The sequence below is a fragment of the Pelophylax lessonae genome (assembly GCF_965119305.1).
Source record: "Pelophylax lessonae genome assembly, chromosome: 3".
Lineage (NCBI taxonomy): Eukaryota > Metazoa > Chordata > Amphibia > Anura > Ranidae > Pelophylax > Pelophylax lessonae.
The window spans coordinates 183606470-183633787 of record NC_138770.1 but is presented as its reverse complement, the minus strand read 5'-3'; the positions used below and the strand labels follow the sequence as shown (position 1 = coordinate 183633787).

Genomic DNA, 27318 nt, shown 5'->3' with positions numbered 1-27318 from the left:
GAAGTCTGTTCTTCACAGAGGAGAAACACTGGGGTAGGCATTACACTGTCAATCACAGTAGTGATCACAGTGATTGGCTAATCACTGTGAACAGATGATTGGGATTCAGTTTTTTTGGCTCCTGGTCATTCGTATGAAAACCAGTGCTGTCACTGACAGCTTAGTCTCAATGCTAGAAGCGTGCAATCAAGCACACTTCCAAAACAGAGGAACACATATTTGTGGCTCCCAGGGTTAAGGCCTACATCCTGGAAGCCACATGTGTTACATGGTCATAAAGGGGTTAAATAGCAGAGGGGGAGGGTTGCCATGGGGAAAAGACAATTTTTGAAGTGATGGTCAGCTTTAACCACCTGTACCAGCCTGTAATATCCCTCCAATACCAGAACATATTTTAGCCTTTAGTGCTGTGATAGTTTGACTGACAGTTACTCAGTCATAAAGCACTATACCCAAAATAATTGTATATCTTTTTTTTTTTTCGACAGCTTTCTTTTGCTGGTGTTTTTTACTATATGATGACTAAAAATGTTGAAATCTGTTTTCCTTACTTTGTTATAAAACATAGCAAATAAAAATGCCAGAACAGGACAAACACCCCTAAAAATTGCCCCTTTTTGAAAATTATACCCCCTCAAGATGATCTTGATATTTGCTACAATTTTTTTTTTAAATAAAATAATCTGCTGGTGTTGAGGAAGGCATTTGAAATGTGGAGCTTGGTAATGGTGCACATCAATAATATACAGGTCATAGACAGAGGGAGTACAGGTCTCCCTGCCTATTGTTCAGTCATTATATCCTTCATTCATAAATACTCCTTCCTCTGTTGTGAGAAGATGGGGAGGGCTCTCAAATGTAAGTTCTAACAGGGTTTACATTTGTGATTGGCTATCACAAAGCACTGAGCCACTCTTGATTGGCTTTGCTTATTTTTGCCTATTCTCTGTGCTGTCTACAGTGCACCAGAAATACACATCCACCGCTTTGCTGTTTTCCTTTTTTTTTTTTTTTTTTTGTTTCCAAAACAGTGATAATGAAGTCAGTGTATTTCAAGTTTACCAAACCTTTTTATTATTCATTTTTTTGAGCCTTTAATTAACATTATATAATATTACTTCATTCTATCCTAAGACCTCGGGTGCTCACTTGTACTATTGGTATTCGTGTAGTGTTTCTAAAGCCACATTTGTTTTATTTTTTTAAGTTTGATAGAGAAGGTAAAGTGTTAGAACTGTGAAAGGGTCTCTATTTGGAGACCATTGTCACTGGGAGTCAAGTGAGAGAAAAGCCAAAAGTTTGAGTTGCCATTGCAAGCAAAATTTGGGAAGGACCCATAGAAGTTCTAAGAGGGAGCAGGGTAATAGGGCAAGCTGCGGTTTGGACCTACAAACATATAATGTATTAGTAACAAAATTCAGTAATCGAAGACCGCATCAGATTGGCAGACCCCTACCATCCATGCAACCGTGAGTAGCACTCCAAAAACATTCCTTAAACGGATATAGTTAATCAAGAAACATAGTACCAAACATCACGGCAGTCCCCAAGGTGAAATTAGTGAACCTACATCGGGGTAACTCCAGCTTTCAACATAGTTCACCCACATTGACTTTTAATACCGGAAGGAATCGCACTCCCAGCCCTCTCAGCCTTGCAATTCCAAATGAATGGACACTGTTCAACACATGTCAATATACATATAATGGTGAACTATTGATGGATCATAGGTGAATGGTGAGAGCTGATGTCCACAGTGTCTCTGTATAGCTGTAAGTCGGCTGACACCACTGTGCTTCCCTGCTACCCACTACTACCTGATCTCCAGCTTTATCACTATAGTATACATATGCATCTGTTGATTGTGTGCATGCGGTGTGCTGATGAACCTGGGTGTGTGATTTTTTTAGTGGCAACGTTGTTGTCCTATTTTTAACTCTTTGTGTAGTTTGCAAATCTGATGCTGTCTTTGGTTTTTGGATTTTGTTACTAATAGTTTGTTTTTAGGTCCAAACCACGACTTGCCTTATTCCCCTGCTCCCTCTTAGAACTCCTATTGGTCCTTCCCAAATTTTGCTTGACCGTGTTTCTGTGTTCCGGTGTTGAAGGTATAGGCACCACCTACTCTGGTGAGTCGGTACCCCTATGCGGTTGGTACCCATATTCATCCAGCGCCTGGATCCTTTGGTACTTATTTCCCTCTATCCAACTTGTATGAGTTTTCATTGCAACAAGAATAGGGGGGAAATCTTCCAACGAGGCCACTTGTTTTGGTGACAACAAAGAGAAGATTTCCCTTCATTTGGAGAGATCTTATCTTACTTTCTGTTGGGTATCAAGAGAGTAAGTCAAATTGTATCTATAGCTATATCTTTTTTTTTTAGTTTTGGATGGAGTGGAGGAGTGGAACCCCTGTCAGATTTTACTGCTAACTGGGGGCGGCTCCATTGGAGAAATTTCCCATTACTTCCTGTCCTGGGGACAATTTTTTTTTTTATTTTTTTTACTAGACAAGAAGTGAAAGAATGTCTCCAACGGAGCCTTCAACTGCAGTAAATTCTCACTAATCCATCTCCACTCGATCCAAAACTAAAGAAAAAGTTTGGCTGTAAGTACGCTTTGGGCCTGGCCCTTTAAGAGGTTTCTGATCCGGGGAGAGGCGGTGCGCAGTTTCTGATCATGTGACCGCCGTGATATGCTGTCACAGCAGTCACATGATTGGAAAGCTCCTAATCGCAAGTAGGGATCAAGAGCTTTCTGTTCACCATTGGTAACTGTTTACATTCTGGTACGCATATATACGGCCTCTGGGCATTAAGTTCCACCTGCCGAGAGGCCACATATATGCGTACTGCCAGCGTGAAGAGGTTAACAAAAATCCTCTAGGAGGAACACGGGCAACAGAATTACAATCTGATGAGTTTTAAACATTCTCTATAACGGTTTTAAAAAGCAGAAAGTTTTTGACCTCTATCTATCTATCTATCTATCTATCTATCTATCTATCTATCTATCTATCTATCTATCTATCTATCTATCTATCTATCTATCTATCACAAAAGTGAGTACATCCCTCACATTTTTGTAAATATTTTATTATATCTCATGTGACAACACTGAAGAAATGACACTTTGCTACAATGTAAAGTAGTGAGTGTACAGCTTGTAAAACGGTATAAATTTGCTGTCCCCTCAAAACAACTCAGCACACAGCCATTAATTTCTAAACCGCTGGCAACAAAAGTGAGTACACCCCTAAGTCAAATTTGGGCCCAAAAGTGTCAATATTTTGTGTGGCCACCATTATTTTCCAGCACTGCCTTAACCCTCTTGGGCATGGAGTTCACCAGAGCTTCAATGGTTGCCATTAGAGTCCTCTTCCACTCCTCCATGACATCATCAGAGAGCTGGTGGTTGTTTTAGACTTTGCACTCCTCCACCTTCCATTTTGAGGATGCTCCACAGATGCTCAATATGTTTAAGGTCTGGAGACATGCTTGGCCAGTCCAATCATCTTTACCCTCAGCTTCTTTAGCAAGGCAGTGGTCATCTTGGAGGTGTGTTTGGGGTTGTTATCATGTTGGAATACTGCTCTGCGGCTCAGTCTTCAAAGGGAGGGGATCATGCTCTGCTTCAGTATGTCACAGTACATGTTGGCATTCATGGTTCCCTCAATGAACTGTAGCTTCCCAGTGCCGACAGCACTCATGCAGCCCCAGACCATGACACTCCCACCACCATGCTTGACAGTAGGCAAGACACTCTTGTCTTTGTACTCATCACCTGGTTGCCGCCACACACGCTTGACACCATCTGAACCAACAAACTTTTATCTTGGTCTCATTGGACCACAGGTCATGGTTCCAGTAATCCATGTCCTTGGTCTGCTTGTCTTCAGAAAACTGTTTGCCAGCTTTCTTGTACATTTATCTTTTAGAAGAGGCTTCCTTCTGTGACGACAGCCATGCAGATCAATTTGATGCAGTGTGTGTCGTATGGTCTGAGCACTGACGGGCTGACCCCCCACCCCTTCAACCTCTGCCGCAATGCTGGCAGCACTCATACGTTTATTTCCCAAAGACAACCTCTGGCTATGACGCTGAGCATATGCATTCAACTTCTTTGGTCAACCATGGCGAGGCCTGTTCTGAGTGAAACCTGTCCTGTTAAACTGCTGTATGGTTTTGGCCACCGTGCTGCAGCTCAGTTTCAGGGTCTTGACAATCTTCTTATAGCCTAGGCCATCTTTATGTAGAGCAGAGTTTAGAGTTTTCAGAACCTCCAGAGTTCTTTGCCATGAGGTACTATGTTGAACTTCCAGTGACTAGTATGAGAGAGTGCGAGGGATTAACACCAAATTTTAACACACCTGCTCCCCATTCACACCTGAGACCTTGTAACACTGAGTCACAAAACACGAGGAAGGAAAATGGCTAAGTGAGCCCAATTTGGACATTTTCACTTAGGGGTGTACTCACTTTGGTTGCCAGCGGTTTAGACATTTAATGGCTGTGTGTTGAGTAATTTTGAGGGGGCAGCAAATTTACACTGTTGTTCAAGCTGTACACTCACTACTTTACATTGTAGCAAAGTGCTATTTCGTCAGTGTTTTCACAAGGTATAATATATTTATAAAAAATTCAGGGGTGTACTCACTTTTGTGAGATTCTGTATATGAAAGGTTTTAGCTTTAGATACACTTTAAGGGCTTGTTTACATTTGCTTCTGAATGCCAATAAAAGTACCTGTCACTAAATGAAATGGTAAGCTTACTGTCCTATTTACACATTGTGTCTGCTTTGCTTTATTTTGCTTTGAAAATTATACCCCATGTCGCTTTCTTGGTGCTTTAAAGTGCCTCCAAAGCCTTCATAGAAGTCTGACAAAGCTCACACCTGCAGCTTTTGAGAGGCTTCTATTCAGCTTTAGCTTCGCTTGGTTTTGGAGGTATTGCAGGTATGAGATATCTCAGGATGCACTGGGAAACCAATAAGCTGGAAAGATGTCATCTGCAATCACTTCTGGTGCAGATGTCACATCTGTTTTGTATTGAGGAGTAGGGTCCAGACCAGAGCGGAGCAAATAGCAGATAGCACACATGGTTTGCAACATGGGAACGCTGGACTGGAGAGAGAGAGGACTGAGCAACAGAGGATCAGCAGAGCTGGGGGACCTGAGCAGAAGAAACTAGCAACATCACATGTGGTTTGCAGCATGGGAGCAGTATAGCGGGAGGTGAGCAGGGACCAGAGAGAAGGATCAGCAGAGCTGGGGGTTACTATTGAATGAAAAATCAACAAAACTGGGGATACTACTGAATGGGGCATCAGCAGAGCTAGGAGTACTACTGAGCAGGATATCTGCTGAATAAGGGTACTAATAAGCTGGGGATCTGCTGAACAAGGTTACCAATAAGCTGGGGAACTGCTGAGCGAGGTTACCAATAAGCTGCGGACCTGCTGTACAGGGGTACTAATGAGCTGCGGACCTACTGAGTGGGGGTACTCCTGAACTGTTGTTCTACTGGGCCCCTTTAAAACAAATAGAAAATCAACACACACACAGGGCATTTGCCAAGCTCCATTAAAGCATCACTGAAGCATAAAAAACACCTAAAAAAAGCATGTTGAAGCAGTAGGCGCTTTAATTTGCGTTTTAAGTTTAAGCAAGTGTAAATGAGCCCTACCTGTATGAGAATGTGCAAAAAAAAGTGATTCCCAAGCATCCACTAATTTTGGTACCAGTACCCCTTGGCATGAATACATAAAAAAAAACATACCCCCTAAGGTCTGGTATATATCATTCCTTTTTAAACCTCTGAATTGTGGTCGCCCCTCCTCTCATCTCACCCCATTCTCTCTAACCCGACGATTGGAGCTACTTTTAAGGAATCCTGACGAATCCAACATCACCCAATGGTAGCACCTTCGCCCTCCCCCTCCCCCCCCCCCTTACTCCCATTTTGGACAACCCGAATTTCCCTCCGGGCTGTACGAGTGCCAGGGTCCGAAGCTTAGTCCAGTTATGCCCCACGCCCCTTAACACCGTTCAAAACTGTCTGCAAGACGGATGATCCCCTCAGACATGTCCTCTTTCTTTTACTCTCCCCTCTCGGACGCGTCCGAGGGTCAACAACTACCCTTCCTGCGGCAGTGGGAGCGAGAACTCAACCTCACTTTTACACCCAAGCAAACAGAAAAAAGTTTGACTTTGGCCCACAAGGCCTCTGTGGCCAGCAAATTCCAGGAGGTTGGATACAAGATCCTTACCAGGTGGTACAGAGTCCCTGCGGTCTTGCATAAAATGGATGCTGGCTGCCCCGACAGGTGTTGGAGATGTGGCTCTGAGGGCTATGCTTCATGTGTTTTGGGCATACCCCTCATTAAGGGCTTTCTGGAACAATGTCGCCTCGGTCATCCGGCAGCTCACTGCGGTCGAGGTGGGAGATGATCCTGCGCTGTGCCTACTCCATCACACGAGGAGACCAGTTCGGAAACATAAGAAATATCTAACGATCCAACTCCTTAAGCTGTGAAGGCCTGCATTCCGGCCATGTAGAGATGGATTCAACCTCCTACGCGCGAGCTATGGTATGCCAAAATTAACCGGATGGAGGAATTGACTGCTACCTTGAAAAACACTGAGGAGCAGACCTAGGACTGGTGGAGGCCATGGGTTTACTTCACCGGCACTGATGCGTATCTGCAGAGTGCAGGCTGATCTGCTGCGCAGTGCACATCTCTCTTCTTGGGGGCGTGCCGGGTTGCCAGGCTCCGGCTCTCCCTCCCTTCCTTCCCACCTTGTCTTCCCTTATTTCTTCTTTTCTCCCCTCATTTTTCCCCTTCCCGTCTCCTTCCTCTAACCTCAACTCCTTTCTCCAATACTTTGTCATCAAGATCCTCCTTTGTACTTTTGGCTGACCAGCCTGTAATTTGTAGGAGTATATCAGGATGCGTCCTTGTTAGGACGTTTGGCTAGATGCACTCGGACCTGCCCGGCAGACTCTTTCCCCTTTTTTTTTTTTCCACCACATATTCCTTGCATGCCGAGTGCATCTACCACTCTCATGTTGCTTTTGCATAGTACCCTAACACTTATGTTTGTTACCATGACTACTCGGTTGTTGACACAGAATTGCATCACGCTGTTATATTTGCCTGTTGGCTAATTTCTGTTACCCTTCATGGCATTATTGTTACTTGGTACTTTCTTCTCAATAAAGAAATTAAAAAAAAAAAAAAAAACTCTGAATTGTTATAAATATTTTGAGAAACAGAAGTTTTTGAACCCATCAGAATTTCCCCTGTTGTAGTGTTAAGTCATCTTTTCACATTCATCTTGCTGTGATTATAAGGATGATGACCTTGGAGATCATTGGCTTTTTAAGGTGGACTCCACAGAGATGCCACCTTTTGGGGAGGCTATTCCTTTAGGTCTGCCACTATTGGCACACTACTGGTTGCTTGGCTCTGCCCTGAGTTGTTTGAATTGAAGAGGTTGGCCACATGCTTTACTTCAATGGGATTACTGTTTGAATTCACACTGTAGCGCCGGACCCTAAACTGCATAGAGAGCAGAGATTTTGCTATAATGTTTTAAAGCAAAGGACACAAATAGGACTTGAAACTCCCAGATTACACTTGTCTCCCCAAATTCTGCAGTGGAGACATTCCTGAGTATTAATTTCTTTAGTTTTGAAGTATATTGTGCATTCTTCCATCTCTTTAGGATGAACAACAGGGACTTCTCATCACCTGCAGCAGAGATGGCGGAGATGAACCGCATGCAGTATGAGATTGACTACACAGAGGGTATCAGTCAGAGAATGCGGGTCCCCGAAAAGCTGAAGGTTGCTTCAAGCAACACTGAATCAGATCCCAAAGCAGATGGTGACATTTCTTACCCTGGTGCTATTATGCAAGTTCCAGAGAGAATTGTGGTAACAGGTGAGCAATATATATGGTTTTAAATGACACTTCTTAAAAAGAAAAGAAAAACGCCCATGGGACTTTAAATGAGGTGGGTACTGTAGACCATAAATACTGCAATTTATTTTGTCATACAATACACAATAGACCGGATCAAACAGTAAAAATACAAAAAAGTATACATAAAGGTCCATAACGGTATAAATTGCATAGTGGTACATAAACATCTTGAGGCTCATGCATTTCGTGATATTCGACTCACTTGGCTCCATTTGTTCCCCTGAGACGACACCCGCCCACAGGCGTCTGTCCATGTCTCTCATTAGCCGCCCCACATGGCGTTAGGCGTGGCGCTCACCACACCTCCTTGGGGGTACATAGGGGAGGTTTTTGCACCAGGAATTGCAGACTCACTCTTTCACCTAGGAGAATCATCCCACACCACTGGCTTCACATTTGTATGCCTTGGCAGACTTCACTTACTCTGATATATTCGTTTATTCCCTATGGATTTCACACTTTTCTACCCCTATATATCTCTCACTCTTTTTTTGCCACACTGTTTATTGGTATTACTGTTTCTTTTTCCTCCACTTCCCTGGTCTCCATCTGTTTCACTATACATCTTTGATCTTTTTATCTCTTGCTCCATACTCCTGCTTGTGCTCTACTATATGTATATTGCACAGATACCACCTTTACTCCATCACATTATATATATAATATATATATATATATATATATATATATATATATATATATATATATATATATATATTAGTAGATGACCTCATTTCATTATTTTTACATATTCTTATATACGCATATACACATATATTTGTTACAGCAAACTGCTATGGAGCACAAGAGATACCTTCCCACATTGGATATAACACACTTATTTCCCACATGTCCCCCCTTGGAGGCTGTCTGTTTGTTCCACTCCTTCAACTCCCGGATCAGGCGTTTTCGGCTGCTACCTGGGGGTTGCACAGGTCTCTCTCTCATCCCGGCTCAGCCGATGTGAGTACTTATCCGCCTTTAGGTCCATTTTAAAATAAACATTTTATGATTACTGCATTGTATTTTGATACTATGTTGTATTAGATTTATAGACCAAATACGCATTTGCTCTTGAAGAAGTGAGTCGAATCTCACGAAATGCATTGAGCCTCAAGATGTTTATATACCAATATGCAATTTGTACTGTTATGGACCTATATGTATACTTTTTTTTATTTTTACTGTTTGATCCTGTCTACTGTGTATTGTATGACAATATAAAATGCAGTATTTATGGCCTACGGTACCCACCTCATCTAAAGTCCCATGGGCGTTTTTCTTTTCTTTTTATGTACGAATAGGGATGGAGGGGTGTTACCTATAAAGCAGTCTCAGACCCTGCTCTCTTTTTCACATTAAATGACACTTCATAGAAAACATTTAGTCCGAGTTCACACATATGCGGCCGCGGGATCCCAGCATTGGGTCCAGTGCGTCCCTGTTCACCAGTTCAGGTGCAAATCGGGTCCAATCTTTTTCCTGAATCGGACCAGAAAATGCACAGGACCCTTTTTCAGTGCGGACCATGGCTGCCCCAGACCTATGTGAACCAGCTCCATTGGGAGCCAGTCATACTCGCCTGTCATGCAAATTGGATGCGGGGAAACTCACATCCAATTTGCATATGTGTGAACCCAGCCTTAACTGGTGCTGGACATATCCTAGAAATGACATCTAGAGCTAATGTTTTAAGACTCTTCTTTGGTTTTCAATGCAAACCCCTGTCTTCTTGAAGGATAACTGTATATTGGAGAGACACTGTCACCATTCATGGCAAAAAGGGACAGTAACTTGTAAAGGCCCTCCTCCCCCGATTCTCACCTTGCCAGAACTCTCCAGCCTCACTTTCTCCATCTCCACTAGCACAAAATCTGGTGTTGAAGGCAAGGGGGGCTAGTGATGTCACACCCCCCCCCCCCCCCACTGTCATGTGACAGTGCTTGGTCCTGGCAGCCAATCTCTATGCCCAAGTACACTCACCTGGGAGTAGGTCACACACTAGTGCACAATGTTTGATGCTTCCTGTCAGCCACATTTAGGAAGCCATAGGAAGCCACAGGTGTGAGCATAGTGTCTGTCTCAGTCTAGCTCAATGTTTCTCAACTCCAGTCCTCAGGGCACAATAACAGGTCAGATTTTAAGTATTACCTTGGGGAGATGCAGACTGGAATACTGCAATCACTGAGCAGCAAATGATATCACCTGTGATGTATTTCAGTTTTCTTGCAAACCTGGCCTGTTAGTGTGCCCTGAGGACCAGAGTTGAGAAACACTGGTCTAGCTTATAGAAAGTGTGGACCAATATGTGATAGATACCTTACACTTATCTGCAGCTTGGCATGAAACTATTCATCCCGGGCAGCAGCACATGGGGCTTTAAGCACTGCACTGCTATTCTAGAGATGACAAGGAACTAATTTAAAGGCAGCCTTTTTTTCACATAATTCATATTCGTTACATGAAGTAGTTATTCTTAAAGGAAACCTGTATGGGGCTGTAATGCTGATCCTATGGTTTCAATACTTTCTGAAGCTCTGACCTAAAACAAGTTTGTAGATTAGGGGCTCAGACATTCTTGATTTGCAGGCTTGTTTTAGGTCCGTTTCTCAGAAAGCGTTTGAAAGTCTGAAAACTTAGTATTTTCAGAAGGAGGTCAGTACTGGCAGCAACGTTTACTTGCTTGGTGGAGACTAGATTTAACCTGCTTCAGCTTACATACTTACTGTATAATGACCCTACCCCCATATATATTTCAATAAGAAGTTGATTAGGTAACTTGGTTATGTTTTTAAATGACAAAATGTCCTTGTACATTTATGTTGTCTGTAAATAAACTATTGTACAGGTCAAAGTGAAGATGGATCTTTCTCAAGGCCTGCAGATCTGGACCTCATTCAGACCACCCCATTTGAGCCCTTGGCTCTGAAGACTCCACCGCGGGTTCTGACCCTCAGTGAGAGGCCGCTAGACTTCCTGGACTTGGAAAGACCCACAGCAACCACTCCACAGAATGAAGAGGCAAGTGTCACAGTCCAAGTAAAAACATAAAGCCAGTTTCTCCTGTGAAGCTATAAGTAGCTTTGTTTTGTTGAGGGATTGTATACTTGGGAACTTTCTGCTTTACATATATTGACCTCATACAGTCATCAAAATGCAATATATTCCTGACAAAAAGATTGCACATGCTGAATCTTTGGGATCAAGGTTGTTTTATTGGCTGGAAACATTTTGCCTTTGCACTGGTAACCATCACTAGAAGGATTGTCCAAACCTTCTTTCACTTTTGTGTATAGCATGTTTATTTTGTATTAGATCAATACTCAAAATGTGGTGGCCCGTCTTAAAACAGATTTGCTTGTCAGTTAGAACTTGATAAATATGCCATCTCATGAATTACAAGTTGGCAAACGGATTTTACTACTGCAACAATGCCTCTATTGTATACAGATTCCCATGACCCAAGTCTTCCATCCTTGTGTGTGTGTACCAGCAAACACCCCAGCAGTTTTCTAGAGAATAAGCAAGTTTGTCTGTAGAAGAAATGAATCTAGTCGGCCGCACGTCCGATAAAATCATCTTTTATAAGCGCTATGTTCCCTTGATTGTAGTGTGGAGAGTCTTTCTTGAACATGTCCAAATAAAGGTGTTTTTATATAATGTGCGGCCAACCAGATTATTTTCTTCTACTGTGAAGCCTGTGATGAACAGGGCCAGCACCTACTAGCATGCAGTGGAGGTGATACAAGTGGAAACCAACCTTGAGCAGTGATGTCTTCTAAGAAAGTATAGTTCATATTCCCATTGCACACCTTCCTGGATATAGGCACATGGGTTGTGGGTGCTGCAGCGATCCCCAGCTGGACACTGGATCTATCACAGATACATACATATTCGCCAGCACACCAAGGATCTTTCACAGCAGTCCAGAGAAACTTTTTATTCCAAAAGGATCACATCAGGATAGGTATCCTGATGTGATCCTTTTGGAATAAAAAGTTTCTCCGGACTGCTGTGCAAGATCCTTGGTGTGCTCGCGAATATGTATGTTTCTAAGCAAGTATGACAGTTCTTCCACTTCCCTCCTCCAAAATCATAAGTTGTCTTTTTTAAAATTGGATTACCATCTGGCAATGCAGCTTGCATGGAGCACAATCTGAAATCTTTGGGACTCCACTGGTCAAGACCCCTCAGGGGAAATAGTGATTCGGATTGCTTAGAAAACCTTTTCCAATTGCACCTGTTTTTCCTCCAATAAGCTGCCACTGAAACGGTCAACAGCATGCCTCCTCTGCCTCTCTGCATAGACTAATCACAAATGTTTAATTTAGACAACTTTTTGTGTTTAAGGTTGTGGCTGCCATCACAGATGCCTAACGGTGATTTTAATTTTGACTGCATATCCCAAACCCTTTAATTTATAGACCAGCTATGAAACCACTGTGCATGGCTATGGAAATATCTTTTTGCCAAGTACCACTTTATTTTAATGTGTTAGAGGTCTCTCAAAGAAATGCTTTTCATCATCCCCCTAAGCATACTTTTCATTTTTGTCATACAAAAACTCCTATCCTCCTAGTCTCATTTCCCTTTCCTTAAAGGCTGGCATAGATGACTGCTAGCATTAACTAAGCTTGCAAGGTATATTAAAGTGTCATTGCTCTTCTACCAATATTCTTGTCCTGAATTTCTAGGTGCGTCACATGGGGCGTCAGAAGAGAGAGAGATCAATTAGTGAAAACCTCATGCGACACAATGGGCAGTTGGTCAGAAATGACTCGATGTAAGTTGATTAAGAAGGATCTTCAGTGTGTATGTTTATCTCTGTGCTTTCATTATCTTAATCGTGCTTCTTGAAATCATTAATTTGCCTTGTGTGACATGAAAGCCTTGTACTGTGTGTTTTCTGTTTCTCCTGCAGCTACATCTTCATAAGCATGTAAGAGCACCTTATGGACCCTAACTACTTGCCCTCTGGAAGATTTTCCCCCCTTCATGACCAGGCCATTTTTTGTGATATGGCACTGCCTTACTTTAACTGACAAGTGCACGGTCATGTGACACTGTATCAAAACAAAATTGATGTCCTTTTTCCCCACAAACGGAGCTTTCTTTTGGTGGTATTTAAACAAAAAAAGACTGACAATTTTGAAAAGAAAAGTAATATTTTTTAATTTCTGCTATAAACCGAACCAATAAAAAAAAAATGTTAAAAATCAAATTTCTTCATCAATTTAGGCCAAAATATATTCTGCTACATATTTTTGATAAAAAAATCCCAATAAGCATATATTGATTGGTTTGCGCAAAAGTTATAGCATCTACAAACTATGGGATATTTACTCCAGAATGGGGAACGATTAAGGGAAAGGGTCTAGGAAACGTATGTGCTCTGGGTTAGGTGGGAATTTGATTTCCATGATTCAACATTTTGAAGTGGAACTTCACCCATTCCCATTAAATTTATCCACAGTTTGCCACTTCTCTTTTGGTCTTTTATTAAAGGAAATGATACTTCCAAACTCAGCAAATTCTGAGTTGTCATTTTATCCCCTCACCACTCTTCTGCTATACATCCTGTCCCACATAGCTATCTTTGTTTACTTTGTCAACAGGAGATGGCTGTCTTTTCTGGGCTCCTGGTGTTGTGGGGAAGCCTTCTGCAGCCTCCTGGGATATGTGATGTGCGTATCGCAGGAGGATGCAGGTAGAGGCTTCATTTTATTCTCCCCCTAGGTGAGAATAATTTATTATTATACAGGATTCATATAGCGGCAACAGTTTGTGCAGCGCTTTACAATGTTAGTGCAGACTGTACAATTACAATATAATGCAATACAGGAGGAATCGCAGGACCCTGCTCGATTTGTTACAGCTTAAAATCTAAGAGGGAGGGTCAAGTGATACGAAAAGGTAATAACTATGGGGGATGAGATGATGAAAAAATAAGTACAGTTGTTAGGCGGGGGCACGGTAGGCTTCTCTGTAGAAAAAAGTTTTCAGGGATCGCTTAAAAATGGGATAGAGCATGGCGAGGATTGAATAGGGAAAAATAAGGTAAATATATTTTAAAAGGTGTTATTGAATGGTTCTGCAGGATAATTTCTGCTAGGGGTTTCAATATGAAGGCTCTAGAGTGAATGCAAGGTCACCTTTGCAGTTGGAAGTATATATATACATTTACAGAGCCTCTGATACAGCTCGCAGGCATTTTCGGTGTTACCATAACATTCAACTGTCGCTTTAAAAGGGATCCTCCTAGAATGAAAATTCGGATCTATTTTTTGTTTGCTCCTGGGCTGTCATTCTTTTTATCCTGTTTAGTGAGTCACTGGCAAAGACATGTATGTGCACATCAGGTCCTAACACCTTGCATGCTTGTTCCAAGTCAGTAACTTACCAAGTGAGCAAGGTATAAGAGTGAGCGCCACAAAGCACGCACAATTAAAAGCAAGTCAGCAATAGTAAATTCCATACTTTTAACCGGACAACATACTTTGAAGTAGGAGTCGTTTGAACAAGTAGGTTACATGAAGGTCCAATGTCACATTCTGAGTGGTTACAAAATAAATATATATATATATATATATATATATATATATATATATATATATATATATATATACACACACACACACACACACACACAACGTATCTCACAAAAGTGAGTACACCACTCACATTTCCGTAAAGTTTTTATTATATCTTTTCATGTGACAACACTGCAGAAATGACACTTTGTTACAATGTAGTGGGTAGTAGTAGTGAGTGTACAGCTTGTATAACAGTGTACATTTGCTGTCCCCCAAAATAACTCAACACACAGCCATTGTCTAAACCGCTGGCAACAAAAGTGAATACACCCCTAAGTGAAAACGTCCAAAGTGTCAATATTTTGTGTGGCCACCATTATTTTCCAGCACTGCCTTTACCCTCTTAGGCATGGAGTTCACCAGAGCTGCACAGGTTGCCACCGCAGTCCTCTTCCACTCCTCTAAGATGACATCACGGAGCTGGTGGATGTTTGAGACCTTGCGCTCTTCCACCGTCCATTTGAGGATGCCCCACAGATTCTCAATAGTGTTTTGGTCTGGATACATGCTTGGTCAGTCCATCACTTTTACTCTCAGCTTCTTTAGCAAGGCAGTGGTTTTCTTGGAGGTGTATTTGGGGTCATTTATTACGTTATCGTTATCATGTTGGAATACTGTCCTGTGGCCCAGTCTGCTAAGGGAGGGGATCATGCTCTGCTTCAGTATGTCACAGTACATGATGGCATTCATGGTTCTCTCAATGAACTGTAGCTCCCCAGTGCCAGCAGCATTTATGAAGCCCCAGACCATGACACTTCCACCACCATGCTTGACTGTAGGAAAGACACACTTGTCTTTGTACTCCTTACCTGGTTGCTGCCAAACACGCTTGACAATCATCTGAACCAAATAAGTTTATCTTGGTCTCACCAGACCACAGGACATGGTTCCAGTAATCCATGTCCTTAATCTGCCTGTCATCAGCAAACTGTTTGCAGGCTTTCTTGTGCATCATCTTTAGAAGAGGCTTCCTTCTGGGACGACAGCCATGCAGACCAATTTGATGCAGTGTGCGGCGTATGGTTGAGCACTGACAGGCTGACCCCCACCCCTTCAACCTCTGCAGCAATGCTGGCAGCACTCATACGTCTATTTCCCAAAGACAACCTCTGGATATGATGCACGTGCACTCAACTACTTTGGTCGATACTAGTAAACCACTGTATGGTCTTGGCCACCATGCTGCAGCTCATTTTCAGGGTGTTGGCAATCTTCTTATAGCCTAGACCATCTTTATGTAGAGCAACCATTATTTTTTCCCAGATCCTCAGAGAGTTCTTTGCCATGAGGCGCCATGTTGAACTTCCAGTGACCAGTATGAGAGAGTGAGAGCGATAACACCAAATTTAACACCCCTGCTCCCTGTTCACACCTGAGACCTTGTAACACTAACGATTCACATGACACCGGGGAGGGAAAATGGCTAATTGGACTCAATTTGTAGCAAAGTGTAATTTCTTCCTTGTCACAAATGTATAATACATTTTTTCCAAAAATGTTAGGGGTTTACTCACTTTTGTGGGATTGTGTGTGTGTGTGTAAGTATGTGTGTGTGTATATATATATATATATATATATATATATATATATATATATATATATATATAATTCAATCCCCCTCACGATCTTGAAACAGCATTTTCTGGATTCATACAGAGCATAGCTGTTCTCTGCTCACTCACAGCTGTCAAAAAAAAAAAGCCTCCAGCAAATGTTTATCAACTTTTTAAGGCTGTTAGATAACTTTAAACACAATGTATAATTTTGTTCTTTTAGGGCTCTTTCACAAGGGCGGTCCGATCAGATCCACCTGTCAGTTTTTTAGGCGGATCTGATCGGATGCCCCATTCAGCCCTATGGAGCAGCGGATGTCAGCGGTGACGTGTACGCTGCCATCCGCATCCGATCCTGTGCGTGAAATCCGGACGGATGAAACCCCTATTTCTCTTACGTCCTCCGACAGTCGCCGCCGCCTCTAAGTCATCACTGTTGGGTATTGACTTCCGATCCGCAGGAGTAGCTAGGCATATAGACTTGGTCAAAAGACAAAAGGCATTAGCATATACACACCCATGGGGGCTGTCCCATCTGGTCAATACCCCCCTGCAGTGACCACTCCCAACTCAGTTTTAATCTGCCTAGCGTCAGTAGTCAGGCTTCCCTGTGCTGGGGCTTCAGTCTCAGCCTTCCTAATCTTTTATTTGATTTTCTTTGAAAATGTCAGTTTTTTCTTACTTTACTAGCTGTTTATTTTGTCAGCTTCTAGTGTTAGTCTTATCTTCGGATGAAGATGGATCATGCGGTGCTGGGATTCGGACTGACCGCCCTGGTTCTCCAGGGCAGAAGGGTCAGATGGACCCCCAGCCCGCCATCGAGCGTTCAGCTACGGTTCGCCCTGGCATTACGAACGACCCATCCCTGCTCGCTGCAGGGATGCAGCCGTGAGGTGGCTACCTCACAGGACACATCTGCGATGCTGCAGTGTCATGTCCCTGGCTCACGGCACTCCCTGTCAGATGAGGACATCGGTTTTCCGTTCATAGAGGCTTCCCACGCCATCGGGTACAGGTAAGTACTTCTGTGTGGGGCCTCTGTCTGGGGTGGCAGTCTGTGTTGCTGTGTGTTCCCCATGTCTGTGCCTGTGTAACTCCCTGTGCGGTCCCTGTGGGGATCGCTTGTGCAGATACTGTATGTTTTTTGGGGGTCCCCTTCCCTGTGTCACTTCGGTGCATTGTTGGTGGTGCAGACGTTTTTTTGTGTGGCGACCGCAGCGGTGTGTATTCGCGCGGTCCGCCATCTTGGCTATGGGCAGGCATGTGTAGCTTCCCTGGGGGCGATACTGCATGCTATTTTGGCGCCATCCACCGCCATTTTGTGGGTAGGTGGATGATCGGTCCGACCGCATGTTCGGCGGCCATTTTGGCGTAGCCTCCAATGCATTTCTTTGGGGCAGCCATTTTCCCTAAGTCTGGCAGTCTATAGTCCAGCCTACTTCAGCAGCACTTCCTTTCCATCTGCAGCAGGACATCGGTAGCAACACTCTGCGGGCTCTGCAGGTTATCGCTCTCAATATTCCTCTGTATTATCGCTTCTGGCTCAGTTTTCTCTTCTCCTTTTGGGGTCTTTGTCACTGTAGCTGTAGCGGTGGGCTGCGCATACCACAGCGATTTTAAAAGGGGCAGTACACATTTTATTGCACTGTTTTTTGTTTCTGTAACCTTGAGCAATGGATTCTCAGGTTAGCAAGTTCCCCCCAGCTCTGGTGGGGGTCCCCAGTTCTCCTGTGGCCCCGCTGCGACCCGATTTGGCTGCTGTGGTGGCGACTTTGATGTCTAATATGGAAATGCTGATGTCTGAACGTGCTGCAAAAAAGAGGCCCAGATTGTCTCTCTCTTCTGATTCAGATGGGGATATGGCTGCTGCTGCGAGCATGCCCTTTTCAGGGTCCCCCTCGTCCTTGGACCCCCCGGGGTCTGAGGGGGAGGCTGAGGTGGAGGGGGTTGATACCTCCTCCCCAGGGTCACCTGAAGAACGGGCGACCATGGATGAGTTAATTGTTTCTGTTAAGGAAACCTTACATTTGGAGGATGAGCCCTGTCCTCCGGGCGTTGTGTCCTCATTTGGGACGCACAGGACCCGCAAGTCGGCGCAGTTTTTTCCCTGCCCAGCTGAGTTTCATTACACTGTTAATGAAATGTGGCGCACGTTAAAACGTCCATTCCTGGTACCTAGTCGGTTCAAATTGCTTTATCCTTTTGCGCCGGCTACGGAATCACGATGGTGTGTGCCACTGCCTCCACAGGTAGATCACACTGTGGCCGTGTTAAACAAGGCTACCTTGGTTCCTACTGAGGATACCCCGGTTTTCCGGGATCCCACGGACCGGCGGTTGGAGTCTCTAGCCCGTCATTCCTACACGTTGGTGGGTTCGTTGCTCAAACCCGTTTTCGCGTCCGTTCTGATGGCTCAGGCGGTGGCTGATTGGACTAAGATGCTTAGGAGCAATCTCGTGTCTGATGGTGTTCCGCCGGCCCGGCTGGAAATGGTGGATCAAATCCACCAAGGAGTCATGTATTTGTGTGATGCGGCCTTGAATGAGGCCCCTTTAGTGGCACGCCTCTCCAGTGTCGCGGTGCTTAACCGGCGACTGATATGGCTGAAGAGCTGGTCGGCCGACCAGTCCTCACGGAAAACTGTTGCTGATTTTCCCTATGCTGGCTCTCACCTTTTTGGCGAGGCATTGGATACCCTGGTGAAAGGCGTCACGGGGGGCAAGAGCACTATGCTGCCCCAGAACCCGAAGAACAAGTCCTTTCGAGGCAAGCGGGGTTCTGCGCCTAGATCCAATCAGGGGTCCTTTCGTGCCTTTCGGAACCAATCCAAGGGCAAGCCCTTCAAGGCCCAGGGCAGTCAGAAGAAGCCCTGGGCGGGTAAGCAGAAGTCCGGCAATGCCGGCTCGGCGGGTCAATTCGCCTCTGCCTGAAGGGGCGCCCTCACCCATTTCAGGGGTGGGGGGACGTTTGCGCGGTTTCCTCCAACCTTGGCTACTCCGGATATCGGACAGGTGGGTTCTGGAAATCGTTCGATCGGGATACAAGATCTAATTCCTTTCCCGGCCGGCAGACAGATTCTTTCCCTCAAATCTTCATTTGCCTCCGGGGCGTCTGTAGGACCTGCATCAAGCGGTGCAGGACCTTCTTGCCCACGGGGTGATTGTCCCGGTGCCTCATCGGGACAGGTTTCGGGGGTTTTATTCAAATCTGTTCACTGTGCCCAGAAAGGAGGGCCAAGTGCGTCCTATTCTGGACCTGAAAGCGCTGAACCGCTTCGTGCGTGTTCAGAAGTTCCGTATGGAGTCTCTCCATTCGGTGGTGGCCTCCTTGAGTCCAGGAGAATTCCTGGCCTCGATTGATCAAAAAGATGCGTACCTGCACATCCCCATTTTCGAGGGTCATCAGCGGTACCTTCGTTTTGCTATCGCAGAGGGCCACTACCAGTTTGTGGCGTTACCTTTCGGTCTTGCTTCGGCACCAAGGGTGTTTACCAAAGTGTTGGCGCCGGTTCTGGGCCTGCTGAGGGCTCAGGGCATTGCGGTCTTGGGTTACCTGGACGATCTACTTCTGAGATCGCGTGCCAGCCAGGACCTAGTGTGCGATCTGTCCACCGCGGTACAGACGCTCCAGGAGTTCGGATGGACCATCAACGTTCAGAAATCTACGTTGTCTCCGTCGCTTCGTCTTTCCTACCTGGGAATGATTCTCCAGGGCAGAAGGGTCAGATGGACCCCCAGCCCGCCATTGAGCGTTCAGCTACGGTTCGCCCTGGCATTACGAACGACCCATCCCTGCTCGCTGCAGGGATGCAGCCGTGAGGTGGCTACCTCACAGGACACATCTGCGATGCTGCAGTGTCATGTCCCTGGCTCACGGCACTCCCTGTCAGATGAGGACATCGGTTTTCCGTTCATAGAGGCTTCCCACGCCATCGGGTACAGGTAAGTACTTCTGTGTGGGGCCTCTGTCTGGGGTGGCAGTCTGTGTTGCTGTGTGTTCCCCATGTCTGTGCCTGTGTAACTCCCTGTGCGGTCCCTGTGGGGATCGCTTGTGCAGATACTGTATGTTTTTTGGGGGTCCCCTTCCCTGTGTCACTTCGGTGCATTGTTGGTGGTGCAGACGTTTTTTTGTGTGGCGACCGCAGCGGTGTGTATTCGCGCGGTCCGCCATCTTGGCTATGGGCAGGCATGTGTAGCTTCCCTGGGGGCGATACTGCATGCTATTTTGGCGCCATCCACCGCCATTTTGTGGGTAGGTGGATGATCGGTCCGACCGCATGTTCGGCGGCCATTTTGGCGTAGCCTCCAATGCATTTCTTTGGGGCAGCCATTTTCCCTAAGTCTGGCAGTCTATAGTCCAGCCTACTTCAGCAGCACTTCCTTTCCATCTGCAGCAGGACATCGGTAGCAACACTCTGCGGGCTCTGCAGGTTATCGCTCTCAATATTCCTCTGTATTATCGCTTCTGGCTCAGTTTTCTCTTCTCCTTTTGGGGTCTTTGTCACTGTAGCTGTAGCGGTGGGCTGCGCATACCACAGCGATTTTAAAAGGGGCAGTACACATTTTATTGCACTGTTTTTTGTTTCTGTAACCTTGAGCAATGGATTCTCAGGTTAGCAAGTTCCCCCCAGCTCTGGTGGGGGTCCCCAGTTCTCCTGTGGCCCCGCTGCGACCCGATTTGGCTGCTGTGGTGGCGACTTTGATGTCTAATATGGAAATGCTGATGTCTGAACGTGCTGCAAAAAAGAGGCCCAGATTGTCTCTCTCTTCTGATTCAGATGGGGATATGGCTGCTGCTGCGAGCATGCCCTTTTCAGGGTCCCCCTCGTCCTTGGACCCCCCGGGGTCTGAGGGGGAGGCTGAGGTGGAGGGGGTTGATACCTCCTCCCCAGGGTCACCTGAAGAACGGGCGACCATGGATGAGTTAATTGTTTCTGTTAAGGAAACCTTACATTTGGAGGATGAGCCCTGTCCTCCGGGCGTTGTGTCCTCATTTGGGACGCACAGGACCCGCAAGTCGGCGCAGTTTTTTCCCTGCCCAGCTGAGTTTCATTACACTGTTAATGAAATGTGGCGCACGTTAAAACGTCCATTCCTGGTACCTAGTCGGTTCAAATTGCTTTATCCTTTTGCGCCGGCTACGGAATCACGATGGTGTGTGCCACTGCCTCCACAGGTAGATCACACTGTGGCCGTGTTAAACAAGGCTACCTTGGTTCCTACTGAGGATACCCCGGTTTTCCGGGATCCCACGGACCGGCGGTTGGAGTCTCTAGCCCGTCATTCCTACACGTTGGTGGGTTCGTTGCTCAAACCCGTTTTCGCGTCCGTTCTGATGGCTCAGGCGGTGGCTGATTGGACTAAGATGCTTAGGAGCAATCTCGTGTCTGATGGTGTTCCGCCGGCCCGGCTGGAAATGGTGGATCAAATCCACCAAGGAGTCATGTATTTGTGTGATGCGGCCTTGAATGAGGCCCCTTTAGTGGCACGCCTCTCCAGTGTCGCGGTGCTTAACCGGCGACTGATATGGCTGAAGAGCTGGTCGGCCGACCAGTCCTCACGGAAAACTGTTGCTGATTTTCCCTATGCTGGCTCTCACCTTTTTGGCGAGGCATTGGATACCCTGGTGAAAGGCGTCACGGGGGGCAAGAGCACTATGCTGCCCCAGAACCCGAAGAACAAGTCCTTTCGAGGCAAGCGGGGTTCTGCGCCTAGATCCAATCAGGGGTCCTTTCGTGCCTTTCGGAACCAATCCAAGGGCAAGCCCTTCAAGGCCCAGGGCAGTCAGAAGAAGCCCTGGGCGGGTAAGCAGAAGTCCGGCAATGCCGGCTCGGCGGGTCAATTCGCCTCTGCCTGAAGGGGCGCCCTCACCCATTTCAGGGGTGGGGGGACGTTTGCGCGGTTTCCTCCAACCTTGGCTACTCCGGATATCGGACAGGTGGGTTCTGGAAATCGTTCGATCGGGATACAAGATCTAATTCCTTTCCCGGCCGGCAGACAGATTCTTTCCCTCAAATCTTCATTTGCCTCCGGGGCGTCTGTAGGACCTGCATCAAGCGGTGCAGGACCTTCTTGCCCACGGGGTGATTGTCCCGGTGCCTCATCGGGACAGGTTTCGGGGGTTTTATTCAAATCTGTTCACTGTGCCCAGAAAGGAGGGCCAAGTGCGTCCTATTCTGGACCTGAAAGCGCTGAACCGCTTCGTGCGTGTTCAGAAGTTCCGTATGGAGTCTCTCCATTCGGTGGTGGCCTCCTTGAGTCCAGGAGAATTCCTGGCCTCGATTGATCAAAAAGATGCGTACCTGCACATCCCCATTTTCGAGGGTCATCAGCGGTACCTTCGTTTTGCTATCGCAGAGGGCCACTACCAGTTTGTGGCGTTACCTTTCGGTCTTGCTTCGGCACCAAGGGTGTTTACCAAAGTGTTGGCGCCGGTTCTGGGCCTGCTGAGGGCTCAGGGCATTGCGGTCTTGGGTTACCTGGACGATCTACTTCTGAGATCGCGTGCCAGCCAGGACCTAGTGTGCGATCTGTCCACCGCGGTACAGACGCTCCAGGAGTTCGGATGGACCATCAACGTTCAGAAATCTACGTTGTCTCCGTCGCTTCGTCTTTCCTACCTGGGAATGATTCTCCAGGGCAGAAGGGTCAGATGGACCCCCAGCCCGCCATTGAGCGTTCAGCTACGGTTCGCCCTGGCATTACGAACGACCCATCCCTGCTCGCTGCAGGGATGCAGCCGTGAGGTGGCTACCTCACAGGACACATCTGCGATGCTGCAGTGTCATGTCCCTGGCTCACGGCACTCCCTGTCAGATGAGGACATCGGTTTTCCGTTCATAGAGGCTTCCCACGCCATCGGGTACAGGTAAGTACTTCTGTGTGGGGCCTCTGTCTGGGGTGGCAGTCTGTGTTGCTGTGTGTTCCCCATGTCTGTGCCTGTGTAACTCCCTGTGCGGTCCCTGTGGGGATCGCTTGTGCAGATACTGTATGTTTTTTGGGGGTCCCCTTCCCTGTGTCACTTCGGTGCATTGTTGGTGGTGCAGACGTTTTTTTGTGTGGCGACCGCAGCGGTGTGTATTCGCGCGGTCCGCCATCTTGGCTATGGGCAGGCATGTGTAGCTTCCCTGGGGGCGATACTGCATGCTATTTTGGCGCCATCCACCGCCATTTTGTGGGTAGGTGGATGATCGGTCCGACCGCATGTTCGGCGGCCATTTTGGCGTAGCCTCCAATGCATTTCTTTGGGGCAGCCATTTTCCCTAAGTCTGGCAGTCTATAGTCCAGCCTACTTCAGCAGCACTTCCTTTCCATCTGCAGCAGGACATCGGTAGCAACACTCTGCGGGCTCTGCAGGTTATCGCTCTCAATATTCCTCTGTATTATCGCTTCTGGCTCAGTTTTCTCTTCTCCTTTTGGGGTCTTTGTCACTGTAGCTGTAGCGGTGGGCTGCGCATACCACAGCGATTTTAAAAGGGGCAGTACACATTTTATTGCACTGTTTTTTGTTTCTGTAACCTTGAGCAATGGATTCTCAGGTTAGCAAGTTCCCCCCAGCTCTGGTGGGGGTCCCCAGTTCTCCTGTGGCCCCGCTGCGACCCGATTTGGCTGCTGTGGTGGCGACTTTGATGTCTAATATGGAAATGCTGATGTCTGAACGTGCTGCAAAAAAGAGGCCCAGATTGTCTCTCTCTTCTGATTCAGATGGGGATATGGCTGCTGCTGCGAGCATGCCCTTTTCAGGGTCCCCCTCGTCCTTGGACCCCCCGGGGTCTGAGGGGGAGGCTGAGGTGGAGGGGGTTGATACCTCCTCCCCAGGGTCACCTGAAGAACGGGCGACCATGGATGAGTTAATTGTTTCTGTTAAGGAAACCTTACATTTGGAGGATGAGCCCTGTCCTCCGGGCGTTGTGTCCTCATTTGGGACGCACAGGACCCGCAAGTCGGCGCAGTTTTTTCCCTGCCCAGCTGAGTTTCATTACACTGTTAATGAAATGTGGCGCACGTTAAAACGTCCATTCCTGGTACCTAGTCGGTTCAAATTGCTTTATCCTTTTGCGCCGGCTACGGAATCACGATGGTGTGTGCCACTGCCTCCACAGGTAGATCACACTGTGGCCGTGTTAAACAAGGCTACCTTGGTTCCTACTGAGGATACCCCGGTTTTCCGGGATCCCACGGACCGGCGGTTGGAGTCTCTAGCCCGTCATTCCTACACGTTGGTGGGTTCGTTGCTCAAACCCGTTTTCGCGTCCGTTCTGATGGCTCAGGCGGTGGCTGATTGGACTAAGATGCTTAGGAGCAATCTCGTGTCTGATGGTGTTCCGCCGGCCCGGCTGGAAATGGTGGATCAAATCCACCAAGGAGTCATGTATTTGTGTGATGCGGCCTTGAATGAGGCCCCTTTAGTGGCACGCCTCTCCAGTGTCGCGGTGCTTAACCGGCGACTGATATGGCTGAAGAGCTGGTCGGCCGACCAGTCCTCACGGAAAACTGTTGCTGATTTTCCCTATGCTGGCTCTCACCTTTTTGGCGAGGCATTGGATACCCTGGTGAAAGGCGTCACGGGGGGCAAGAGCACTATGCTGCCCCAGAACCCGAAGAACAAGTCCTTTCGAGGCAAGCGGGGTTCTGCGCCTAGATCCAATCAGGGGTCCTTTCGTGCCTTTCGGAACCAATCCAAGGGCAAGCCCTTCAAGGCCCAGGGCAGTCAGAAGAAGCCCTGGGCGGGTAAGCAGAAGTCCGGCAATGCCGGCTCGGCGGGTCAATTCGCCTCTGCCTGAAGGGGCGCCCTCACCCATTTCAGGGGTGGGGGGACGTTTGCGCGGTTTCCTCCAACCTTGGCTACTCCGGATATCGGACAGGTGGGTTCTGGAAATCGTTCGATCGGGATACAAGATCTAATTCCTTTCCCGGCCGGCAGACAGATTCTTTCCCTCAAATCTTCATTTGCCTCCGGGGCGTCTGTAGGACCTGCATCAAGCGGTGCAGGACCTTCTTGCCCACGGGGTGATTGTCCCGGTGCCTCATCGGGACAGGTTTCGGGGGTTTTATTCAAATCTGTTCACTGTGCCCAGAAAGGAGGGCCAAGTGCGTCCTATTCTGGACCTGAAAGCGCTGAACCGCTTCGTGCGTGTTCAGAAGTTCCGTATGGAGTCTCTCCATTCGGTGGTGGCCTCCTTGAGTCCAGGAGAATTCCTGGCCTCGATTGATCAAAAAGATGCGTACCTGCACATCCCCATTTTCGAGGGTCATCAGCGGTACCTTCGTTTTGCTATCGCAGAGGGCCACTACCAGTTTGTGGCGTTACCTTTCGGTCTTGCTTCGGCACCAAGGGTGTTTACCAAAGTGTTGGCGCCGGTTCTGGGCCTGCTGAGGGCTCAGGGCATTGCAGTCTTGGGTTACCTGGACGATCTACTTCTGAGATCGCGTGCCAGCCAGGACCTAGTGTGCGATCTGTCCACCGCGGTACAGACGCTCCAGGAGTTCGGATGGACCATCAACGTTCAGAAATCTACGTTGTCTCCGTCGCTTCGTCTTTCCTACCTGGGAATGATTCTGGACTCTGCTCAGGCAAAGGTGTTCTTGCCGAAGGACAAGCTCCGGACTTTGCGGGACGAGATCGGGTCCCTCAGGGACAGCCCGTCCTCGTCACTCAGGGCCTGTATGCGGGGCCTGGGGTTGATGGTTTCGGCCTTCGAGGCGATACCCTTTGCTCAGTTTCACACGCGGGCTCTCCAAGCGGAGATCCTGGACAGGTGGGACAGACTGCCTCAGTCCCTGGATCTGTGTGTCTCCTTGAGTCGTCAGACCAGATTGGCTCTTCTGTGGTGGCTCCAGTCCCCGTCGGTGGCGGAGGGCAAGTCCTTCCGTCCGTTGGTATGGACGGTGATTACCACGGATGCCAGCCTGTCGGGCTGGGGTGGAGTCCTGGGCAACCTGTCTGCCCAGGGCACTTGGTCGGAGGAGGAGTCCTCTTTCCCGGTAAATGTGCTGGAATTGCGAGCGATAAAACTCTGTCTCTTCCAGTGGTCGGACCGTCTTCGGGGCCATCCTGTCCGGGTACAGACGGACTATGCTACCGCTGTGGCTTACATCAACCACCAAGGGGGCACCAGGAGTGCTCTGGCGGCCCGGGAGGTGACCGACATTCTGTCTTGGGCCGAGGCTCATGTCCCGGCGATCTCGGCAGTTCACATTCTGGGTGTGGAGAATTGGCAGGCCGACTATCTGAGCCGCCAGACCCTGGACCAGGGGAATGGTCCCTACACCCGGAGGTCTTCCAAATGCTGTGTGCGAGGTGGGGATCCCCAGACATGGATCTGTTCGCATCCCGGCTAAAAAAAGGTGGAAAGGTTCGTGGCAAGAACGCGCGATCCGTTGGCGGACGCCTCGGATGCGTTGGTAGCCCCTTGGCATCAGTATCGTCTGATGTATGCCTTTCCTCCGATTCAGTTACTATCCAGGTTCCTCCGCAGGTTGGTCTCGGAACCGCACCGGGTGATTCTGGTGGCTCCGGACTGGCCACGCCGGTCCTGGTACGCCGACGTTGTTCACCTGGCAGTGGCGCCTCCGTGGCGTCTGCCTCTGCGGGAAGATCTCCTGTCTCAGGGTCCGATCTTCCATCCTGCTTTTACAGTTGCTGGCTTTAATGGCCTGGCTGTTGAGACCCAGGTCCTGAAGGACAGGGGTCTCTTCTCTGAGGTCATCTGAGGTCATCTTGTCAAGGCTAGAAAAACCTCCTCTGGTAAAATCTATTACTGTACCTGGAAGGCTTATTTCGCCTGGTGTGAGTTCTCCCCTCGCTCGTACTCGGTGTCGAGAGTGTTGGCCTTCCTCCAGTCTGGAGTGGACCAGCGCCTGGCGCTGGCCACGATCAAAGGCCAGGTGTCCGCACTGGCTATTCTTTTTCAACGCCCTGTGGCGTCTCATTCCCTGGTTCGCACCTTCATTCAAGGTGTGCGACATTTGGCTCCTCCTTTGGCCGCAAGGTTCTCAGTGCGGCAGTGCCATGATGGACCCTTGTGTTTTTTTTTTTTTGGGTCCCTGGCTGTTGGCATTTGCTTTCCTGGGCTGTTGCTCCTGTTGAGCATTGTTTTTTTACTGTTGTAGGTGAGTAGTCTAAAATTAGGCTACCTATAGCCCTTGCTTTAAAATCCGTGAAGTGAAATGTTTACAATTAAGT

The 27318-nt window shown here is 47.4% G+C and overlaps 1 protein-coding gene across 6 annotated transcripts in view; it reads left to right on the top strand.

Annotated features, from left to right (window-relative positions):
* The window catches only part of MFF (mitochondrial fission factor), a 61332-nt gene that overhangs the window by 17322 nt on the left and 16692 nt on the right, over nt 1-27318 (top strand). For 5 of the 6 annotated variants that reach the window (XM_082249607.1, XM_082249609.1, XM_082249606.1 and 2 more), the window contains exons 2-4: nt 7729-7946; nt 10837-11009; nt 12683-12771. In XM_082249607.1, coding sequence (XP_082105733.1) covers nt 7730-7946; nt 10837-11009; nt 12683-12771 — 479 coding nt within the window. In that variant the 5' untranslated portion in view covers nt 7729. The remainder of the gene's footprint in view (nt 1-7728; nt 7947-10836; nt 11010-12682; nt 12772-27318) is intronic. The other variant, XM_082249608.1, reaches the window with a different exon arrangement.